Below are 10,184 nucleotides of genomic sequence, written 5' to 3'. Positions count from 1 at the left end.
TTCAGGTCAGACTACCCGACCTCTTCTAAAGAGCTCGGCCAAATCGACAGGAAAGCCCAATAAAGGGCCCAAATAAAGGAACACGACCCAAATCCAAAGGCAATCCAAGCCTATAGAGATAAAGGCGGTTCCCTTGAAGATAAGCTGACTTCATCCAAAACAGGATAAAATAAGATAAGATAACTAACTCATCTTATCAGAAAGGTCAGCCCACACTACTATAAATACACTGGAGCACCCAGGTATAACTCATACTCTGATTCTACATAAAACCTGCTTAATACCCGTGCTAACTTAAGCATCGGAGTCTCTTGCAGGTACCCCCCACCCTTCGGTGACCAAGGATCAGCAATGCTATAAATCCAACAAGTTGGATACAACAGCTCCGACCGCCATCAGCCAGCCGGACACGTTATCTCTGACCAGTACAGAAGATCTCGTCCGAGATCGACCTCCAGTTTCAGATAACCCTCGAAATAGTGGCTATTTACTTATGTTATATAACTATACTTTGTCTTATTTTTACTCTTCTTTATGGCTAAATCTTCATATCGTTTTCAATTCACGCTTTGTCTTCTAATTGTCGATACGTGAGTGTTACGACTTTGCAGTTTTATTTTCACTCTTTTCAGGCTTCTCGATTTATACTTCCTTTCAATTATATATATATATATATATATATATATATATATATATATATATATATATATATGTATGTATGTATTATAATCCACCTGAGAGTCGTACCACCGTAATATCATTGACTTATGACTCGAGCATAAGAATTTGAATATTAGGGTGTTACATTATGGTATCAGAGCAGTTCGTCCTCGTGAGTTTGAGGGATGGACTGCTTATGCTTTAATGCATACTCTGAATTGTGCCTGTGGTATTTAAGATATCTGTCTGATACGTTTAGCATAAAGTCTGTGAGTATACTTTTGGGGAATTGAAGTACTTAACTTGAGATATTGAGACTGATCACATTGATATCACTTATTTTGTGTGGATAGGACCTGAAATAGCAACTCGTGGACGGGGTCGCAGACGGAGAGGAAATGAGGAACCCGCTCCTACTGGCAATCAAGCTAAATTTCTGGCTGCAATGACCCAACTTATCAACACTATGCAAGCTAATGTGGCGGCTGTCAACCAAGCGATGGGAAGGATGGACGGAAATGGGAATGGTAACAGAGCTGGAGGAAGCTCAGCTGCAGATCCGATGACATTGGCAACATTTCTGAAGGTTATTCCTCCTACTTTTAGAGGATTGACTAATCCGACAAAAGCCAATAATTGGTTCCAGGCAATAGAGAAGGCAATGCAAGCACAGCGGGGGATCAACTAGTCGAGTTTGCTGCTTACCAACTAGTTGGGAAAGCACAACACTGGTGGTAAGGAGCTCACCGTCTGCTGCAATAAGGAAATGAAATGAGGTTATCACCTAGGAGAGGTTCAAAGAGGAGTTTTACAAGAAATACTTACTGTACAAATATTTACTGTAGATACAACTAATTTATCTATAACTCTACTTTCAAATTTGAAATGAAATGTATAACAGGGAGTACAACATCATATGCCAATTGCTTTTCTAATGAGGTTAGTCAAATACTAGGTTGTCGATAAATTTTTATTAGCCTTTTGATATAAAGTTTAGTGTAAAATTGATATGGTATTATTATAGTTATATATGTTATTATTTTTTCAGGTATCTTTCCTTATAGTTCAAGAATATTATAGACTTCAAACGATTTCGTTTGTATTTTACTTTGAATAAAGATAAAACAGCATATTCAGTACGTTTATTATATAATGACGATGATCGTGTTATACTAAATTCGAAAATTTTATTATTATAGAATATTATTTTCGATTTATCATGTCAAATTAAAATGTAAGCCCGTGCCGCACGGATTTAACACTAGTATTATATAAACCACATGGTCCAAAGACGATTTATATATTATTAAGTATAGGTGATTTGCGTTTTTGAAAAATATTTTAGGAGAATCAGATAATTTTGGAAGGTGTTTATTTTATTTAAATAAAAAAAGCTCATTTTTTATTAAAAATAGAGCAAAATTTGAGTAAAACACTATGATTTTATTGTTTTACTTTTTTTTCCTAAAAATCTTAAAAATAAAAATCACTAAAAGTGAAAATAGAACATGAAAATGAAAATCAAATATATATATCTTGTTTTAAAGTTATTGATTTTATTTTCTATTTATGTCATTTCAATAAAGATCTTTCATCGTATTTTTATTTTTTGGGACTTAACCATCTATTTAGGAATTCTAATATTAGTATTTGATATTGTTTTAATAGAAAATTTATTATTGTTGATTATCAGGTAGAATTTGATAAATTTGTGAAAATATTGAGCTCATAATTGCTAAAAGAGGTAGGTTAGTTACATACTTACATAATTTTTTTCCCTCTTAATTGTACGATGATAAGGAACTGTTCGCTGATGATGTGAAGTGATGAGATTGTATTTCTAGACGCAATGTAGGGTGATAGATTTTTTTTTTTTAGTTTACCCAAACGGTATCCCCCAACCCGACAGGTTAAGGACTAATCCGTCGCGGATCTGAGCTCCATTTAAGGGTCTGCCGCTGGCCAAAGGGTTGCTGCATGCACAAGGCGGGGTTCGAACTCCCGACACTTGCTTAAGCGGATGAGTGAGCTGACCACTCGACCAACCCAAGTTGGTTATGTAGGGTGATAGATGACGCTACCATCTGTTTATGCTTGGGTCTGTTGAATATAAGCTCAGTCCACGTTTTCATTGATAGACAAGCTACATATAAAATTGCGCTACACAAAGCCAGTCCAACATTGGAAAATCAGCCCACATGATCTCTTCCACATGGGTCGGATTGACTTGAATACGGGTCCTTAAACTAGTGTCCGACTTAACTTGGACAGCAAGTTAAATGCTCCTCCCACTACTTCGGTTATTGTCTCAGAGATAATAATAATCAACTCAGACATAGAGTAACTTTTCATATTGTAAGTGAATAATCACCCATAATTTTCAAAAATTATCTCCAAGGAATAATTAAATCCTACTTTGCTACTCTATAAATACTCCAACACTCAGATATTTTTTTTAAATCAGACTCACTTAAAACCTACTTAAACATCAAAATCGCTTCCAGGTATCTCACCTATAATTCCAAAGCTGGCCTGAAGCCATCTTGGATACCTTTACCGCAACCTTCGACTTCATTCACAAAGCTCACTATTCATAAGTACGTTTAGGTACGCCTCGAAACAAAAACTATCTAGTTGTAAGCCGTAGCAGGACTTGGCAAATAATGTGTTTTTTTTTTTTTATTTTGCACCGTCTATTCCATAGTAAAATGTCACTCAATGCATTGCGACAGGAATATAAAAGACTAGAGAATAGTAGTTATGAAAGTAGTTAAAACAATTTTCTACCTGGTTTTGTAAGTTGTGGTAAGTTGCTAAAACAATTTTCAAAGATTAATCTGATGTTCTGATTGCGTTTATTGCATTCCACCTCAATCTAATTGAAAAGCTTAACTTCTCTCGTCTCATCCACCTCCAGTTAACCCTAAACAATATTTCCTAGTACGGATTTCTCGTTGCTGATTACCCAAAATTAAAAATAAGCAGGAGGCATTCTAGTAGTATCGGCTACGAGTTAATTGAACTAAAGATCCTGTTGAAAAAAGGGGTATCAAAATGTTTTACACTGAAGTGAAGTTAAATCAAAATTAAATCTTCAAGTTTATCTTCCATTTTAAACTTATCCAACAAAATGATAGCTTAAGCACCATATCAGATGAACTAGGATAAGAACGAACGCCCAAGTATAAATGCTATCCAACTGTTAACTAAAATGGATAGGAGACTATTACATTTGATGGTTCTTCTAAACACCGCGGGGCAAATAGATGAATAGTTCTATTTTGGTTCCTCATTCTTCATCAGAACTAGAATGTTCTGCAGCTTTGCCATGCTTACTGGTGGTGCCATTGACAGCTTGCTGCTTATTCTTTGAATTTTGATCATCTTCCTCGTCTTCGCTGTACTCACTCTCATAGTCATCATCATACTCTCCATCCTCATTATCATCGTCCTCCTCAACTCCATCCTCCATGATAGGTCCTTCATCCGCCAACACAGCACCCCTCGTGCCGGCTCTAGTCCGTTTCAAGACCTTGAGCTTTAAGTTTATCCTTGTGTCGGAGCCCAACCAAGAGTCGCACAAACAATAGCAAGTCAAATTGTAGTTCCCTTCGGATGGGGCCTGGAACTTGCCCATAACCAATCTAGCTCCTCCCTTAACCTTGTCAACCGCTTCGGCAACTGCCCTACTGGTCTCCTTCACGGTTGCTCCTGAACCCTCCATAGATTCCTCAATTGCCTTAGAAGCAGCAGTTACAGCAGCAGCTTCATCCATGAAACTAACCTTCTGAGAAAACCACACATTATTCGAGACAGAATCCGCAAGCAAGAACCAGAAATTTTCTTCCTTATGAAATGGGTAGTAAGGTGTATGCGGAAGGGCACCAATCAGGCCATTCCCACGTTTAATATTTACCCATGCATGTAGAGTAACAATGTCACCCTCTTGGATACCCTCTTCACCTTCAGTCTCGCAAGTTACTTCGAGTGTCAAGGAAGGCATCATATCCAATACAATCTCAATGTCTTTTACATCAGATGAAGATAACCCAGCTGTTTGAGTAAGCAGATCAGCTCGCTCCTGTGAGTCCATGTCATGAAGTTCCTGAAAAGTTCTGACCTTCTGCAAATCAAGAAAAAAATTGGTAAGGCCCAGGAAAACAAAGACATTTAAACATCCAATAGCAGTCACTAAATATGTGAACCATCACTAATTATCAAAATATGTTGAGCATAAATAACTGCAGTTTTCTTTTTAAATAAACTGCAGTAGAGCAGTAACAAAAGTGCTACATGTACATTAAAAATTAACCACCAAATCCGCCACTATGTATTTGTATATACAAATTGATTTATACATTTTTCCAACTAAATAATTAGCCACTAAAATAATCAAACTGTCATAGTAGAATAATTAAACCTGCAATAAACTAATAATCAAACTTGTTTATATTAGTATAAGAGATTCCAAATATGTCTTTCTATAAGAAATGGCTAATTGGTAGCTAATTTTTTGTGGATATGTAGCATGATTGGATCAATAAATATCAAAAATGACAACCAAACAAATAATTTCCATTTGTCAATTACAAGATCACCAAACAGAAATCAGACTTCAATAGTATTACATTCAGCAAGCAGTAAACTAGCACTGTTAGATGCCCCAACAATAAGAGCATGAAAGTTCTTTATAAAGCAACCGAGCTATAGTCGTGGCCACAAGATCTTTAGACCTTGTGATGATAGGTAACATCACAGATATGAACATCTAGGCCCAGACAAAAGCATTCAGACTTGAATAAAGATTGCACGTAAAATGTTCCCTTACTTTGCGGTTTAGCTTCTTAATAACAGTCTCATTAATATGTGGCAGCTGCAGAAATGGTGCAATGCCTTCTGGTGATCCACCGGTAGTCTTTCTAGCACTTAGTGGAACAGCCTGTACCGGAGATGATGAAAAAGAACTTCAGATGAAAATGGCTTTACACCAAAAGAAATTCAAGTGGCCAAAAATTAAAAATGGTTCACTAACCAAAGCAAGCAAAATCATCATAAACTAATAGATATTCTTACACCCTTAATAAGGAACATAATATGTGAAATTTGTGAAAACATATGCTTTTGATGGGTAGGTGGAGGGGCTTTTGATTCTAATTTTACTAGTAGAATTATCTTACCATGCAAGGGTAGATATTATGTCATAGATAAAGGAAAATAAGGAACAAGACCAATAATAATACACCAAATAATATGTTCCCTAAAATTAAGGTTTAGGTTTTTAAGGTACAACTGGCAGACACAAATATGACTGCATTATATTATACTTGGCTTAGATTCATTACCTGGATGATACACTGAGAAAGCTCAACAACACCAATTGCGGGCCTCAGCCACCCATGCCCCTGAGCATTGCGTGGTATAACTGCCATCTTTTAAGAAAAAAATTAGACCATTAATAGATTTACCAAGATGCAAAAATATCTGGATTCAAAACTATAAATTCAAAAGGCAATATATCGCATGCATCATATAAGAGAATCACGAATTGGAAAACAGAACATGACAAAGTCATAGTTATCAAATCAGGGATCAAATTGTGGATTGGTATGTTTATATTTCGAATAGTGAATTGTATGATTCATATAACAAATCTAAAAAACAAAAAGGGCAACCCAGTCCACAAGCATGGAGAAGAAATAAACAAACTCGGCAGATCTCTTAATTGACTGAAAAAAGGTAAAATAGTAAACAATAAATAAGTTAGAATTGTGAAAAATGAGAAGAAAATCAATTAGACATAAAGAAAATTATATTATCTTTAGATTTTGTGATATACAGGCCAAAATTGCTGACTTGAGAAATGGCATCTAGTCATAGTAATCATAATGGTTCTTATTATGTTAACTTAGTTGAATGAAATCCACATCATGCGAGGATGATCTGCATGTTTCACTGTTCATGATAGATACATCTTAGATTTACTACTAAATCTCATGCCCCTCATTCTCGTATTTCTACAACTTATTTTATATTTATATAAATCCATCAACAAGAGAAAGCACAATTCACATAAGATTAAGTCAAGAAATATTAGCATAACTACAATGTTATATTTGAATAAATCCATTTATCTACACCTTAGCAAATAACTTTCTCCCATCTTGCATAAGTGCAGAAAAAGAAAGTATATTATCAGTTCATATCTAAAGGTTAACCATGTTTATATGCTAAGTTGTCAATAGGGCAGATCCTATATATTATCCATTTTACATGCTGAGGCATGTGACGTGTCTCTGGACTCGGTGAAGAATAAACCTTTTGGTAGGACCACCAGATATCAGCACATGGAAGAAATCACCCTTAACTTTTATAATTAATTGCAATGCCGTACAAGATGATGCAAATCTGAAGCCTAAGGGGAACAGCATGATAGAGAAAGAATGAACATTGAACCTTTAAGACTCGATTAAAAAGTCACCTTCATTAATTCTTCAAGAAGGCGGGGTGCTGTTTCTAAAATTCGCTTAAAATCACTTTGTAGAGATGGTGACAAGGCTGCGAATTCTCGGGTCAACTGAGCTTGAACTAATAACTCAGTCTGAAAGAAAATAGCATACAAAGTTAGCACATAATGGGCCTTGAGAATCTGAACACAACGCATTATTGGTATAAGGTACCTTAACCAGTGGAGGATGCTGCTTCCAAAACTTAGCTTGCTCCTGCTTAATGTTCTTGAGGTCAAGGTTCAGCTCACTCCTCACTAACATAAAGAGCTTTTGAAGAGGTTCGTCATCGGTCCTACGAACTGGAATTTCCATATATTCAGCAGCCTTTATGAAGACATCCATGACTTTGCTGTATCACACAGTAGCCGCAGATATTAAAAAGACAAAAAAACAGAAACAAAAAGAGAAGTTTCAACTTCAAGGAAACAAGAAAACAAATAATTTACAAGGAAAGAAAAGGAAGCCATGATATTATCAAATACCATTATCCTTATATATAACTAGTATCATGCAAATTGATCAACTAAAAGAACTTATTGCTTCACTGTTTTCTCCTCTGTTTGACAATTGTTTCAATTAACTTTTTCATCAACATTGCGGTGCAATTCAGTCTGGTAAGTCAGCATCGAAAGGGATTTAAATTTTAAAATATAATTTAGTTTTACACAAGCAGTCATTTACTAATTAACATGATATTTCTCATTGCACTTCAAGCTAACTTAAAAATATAATAAATATCCATGAAAGGAAAAAGATAATAAACTGAGCAGCCAATATCTTACAGCATACAATAATGTGGGGTCTTACATATCAACACAGGATAAGCTACGGATCGAAAGCCAGATGGAGCTTAACTGGCACAAAATATGAGTTTACCTGGGAGCCAAAGAAGGCTTCATAAGGTAATAGTAAGTGGACAGTGTTTGATGCATCACATAGTTGCCAGTATACTTCGATGATCTGGAGAGATAAATTACAGCAATAACCAATGGCAAGAGAATACACACGCCAACAATCCAAAGCAGAAGTATGCCACCAGATGCTCCATCAATATTTAGCAGGAATTGAGGGAGTGCTATGCCCATTTGAAATCCCTACAACGAAATATTGTTTTTTTGCTAACATGTAAGCAGAAAGACAACAAGCCACTGAGCATTTTTCCATAATATTCAGTTTATTTACCTGTCTGCCATCAGGATGGCCATATTTTTCATAGTTTTCACGTGCTGCAGGATCTGTCAGAGCTTGATAAGCCTTGGCAATGTACTCAACAAAATACTTGTGAGCCTCTGAAATAAAAGAACAGAAAAATTACCAATTACAAGGGAACTTACAGGAGGTCCAACTTCTTGCAAACATGAAAGTTTGCAACTATAAGAAGCATGCAATAAACTAAAACACCTTCAACCTGGATCTGGATTTTTATCAGGATGGTATTGAATAGAAAGTCTCCTATATTTTTTCTTTATTTCAGACTCTGGTGCTCCAGGCTCTAACCCAAGAATGCTAAATGGATCAAAAACTTGAATCTGCATAAATTTACCCGAGAAAGTTCAGAATCCATGACCCATATATTTGATCACTCAACCAATAAGAAAAGTGTTCTACAATGAATATAAGATCCCTCAATACCGAACATGAATCTCATGAAGTAGAATACTTATACTTATATATAATTGCTTACCTCTCCACTCATAGACTTTATGTAGTAAACCAGAATAATCATGACCACCCAAAGCAGCAACAATGTGAAGTTACTACATGTTGAGACACTCGAAATCTGCAACATTTAAATCATATGTCACAACTAAATAAAAAACCCAACAAGAAGAACAACACAGGGAGCAAAAATTATCTCACCCTCTTGAATATTGATTTACGGTACTTCCCGGATTTTGAACATTCAGAGCAATGACAGTGAATACTCTTTGATTTTTTGGTGGCAGCACGGCATAACTTGGTAATTGTATAGGGCACAATGGGGATGGCCATTATGGTCAATATGAAAATTGGGAACAGTGCACTGTTCTCCTCTGAAGCAGCCATGGTTGCTTACTACACTCAGCAACCTCTTACAATGTTATTAGACCTGCAAGGGTTGAATCCAGTTACATCTCATCACTCAATAGTAAAACACTATAATCTTCCATCAGATAATCCTGCAGAATTCTACACTGTTACACAAAACGCATGGAACGAAAAAACAGGATCAAAGATTCTACACAAGGCTATTGAAAACGGATGAAATTTTCTACAAGGAAACCAGAAAACAAAAATTCGAAAATGCACTCCGGAATTCCCCTTGCCAAGCTAGATTCCACATTAACAAAAGCAAAATAAACAATGAATTGGTGAATCCAGAGCATAAATTCACCAAAACGAATGTTAAATCAAATAGGAACCCTACCAAACCAGTGACCAGCAGAAAGATGAAAATTGAATAAGTAAATCGAATCTCCAAATCAAGGAGATCCAGGATTACACCAAGGCAAAGGCAGAGAATCAAGGGGCAAAAATTGGGCAATAAAAAAATCAGAGAAAGAGGAGAGAAAAGGTCAACTTGAAGAGGGAATAAATCGAAAGATGGAAAGAAGGAAGGAAAACCTTTTGGGGGATTTTAGAGCTGCAGACTGCGGAGTGAGATGCGATCCCAGAGAAACGAAAATTAAAATTAAAATTCAATTTATAATAATCATTATAATTATAAATATGGATATGAATATGTTATTTAATTTTGGTTCATACGATTAGTCGTTCGGCCATATCTATCCTATATAATATGTAAATCTATTTCAATACTTCTATATCCATATAGAAAGAATTAGTATATAATTTTTTTTCAAATATTCTTCATTATATATATTTATAAAAAAAATTATTTCTAAAATTTGAATATAAAGTTTTTAGTTAAATTATAAACAATTTATTATCTTAATTTCATTTTTTTTCCAATTTTTTTGTTATTTATTTGTGCAGGTCAATCCTAAAATTGATTCTGCTAGTAGTTGTCTAAGATTA

General features: G+C 35.3%; 1 protein-coding gene across 2 annotated transcripts; it reads right to left on the bottom strand.

Moving 5' to 3' along the window:
• Positions 1-3,673: 3,673 nt before the first annotated feature.
• On the bottom strand, positions 3,674-9,968 carry LOC112738394 (dnaJ protein ERDJ2A). 2 transcript variants are annotated; one of them, XM_025788839.3, is made up of 11 exons: positions 9,771-9,968; positions 9,027-9,255; positions 8,851-8,946; positions 8,575-8,695; positions 8,349-8,455; positions 8,043-8,260; positions 7,338-7,515; positions 7,139-7,258; positions 6,003-6,089; positions 5,489-5,599; positions 3,674-4,783 (listed from the first exon to the last, which is right to left on the bottom strand). In XM_025788839.3, the coding sequence occupies exons 2-11, from the start codon at positions 9,210-9,212 to the stop codon at positions 3,950-3,952; spliced, it is 2,058 nt and encodes a 685-aa protein (XP_025644624.1). In that variant the 5' UTR covers positions 9,213-9,255; positions 9,771-9,968; the 3' UTR covers positions 3,674-3,949. The 2 variants fall into 2 exon arrangements, with proteins under 2 accessions (XP_025644624.1, XP_025644625.1); XM_025788840.2 differs by having other exon boundaries at positions 9,574-9,818.
• Between the last annotated feature and the right edge of the window lie 216 nt (positions 9,969-10,184).

The sequence above is a fragment of the Arachis hypogaea genome, chromosome 13 (genome assembly GCF_003086295.3).
Source record: "Arachis hypogaea cultivar Tifrunner chromosome 13, arahy.Tifrunner.gnm2.J5K5, whole genome shotgun sequence".
Classification (NCBI taxonomy): domain Eukaryota; kingdom Viridiplantae; phylum Streptophyta; class Magnoliopsida; order Fabales; family Fabaceae; genus Arachis; species Arachis hypogaea.
The sequence above is the reverse complement of the archived record's forward strand: the minus strand, read 5'-3'. Positions and strand labels throughout refer to the sequence as shown.

What these genes read in the sequence shown, in the direction of transcription:
- LOC112738394 (XM_025788839.3), bottom strand. Translation starts at nt 9,212, where the DNA reads ATGGCTGCTTCAGAGGAGAACAGTGCACTGTTCCCAATTTTCATATTG. An exon ending in GTAAATCAATATTCAAGAGG is followed by an intron (nt 8,947 to 9,026) that starts GTGAGATAATTT and finishes TAAATGTTGCAG; the next exon opens with ATTTCGAGTGTCTCAACATG. An exon ending in AGCATCCTCCACTGGTTAAG is followed by an intron (nt 7,259 to 7,337) that starts GTACCTTATACC and finishes ATTTTCTTTCAG; the next exon opens with ACTGAGTTATTAGTTCAAGC.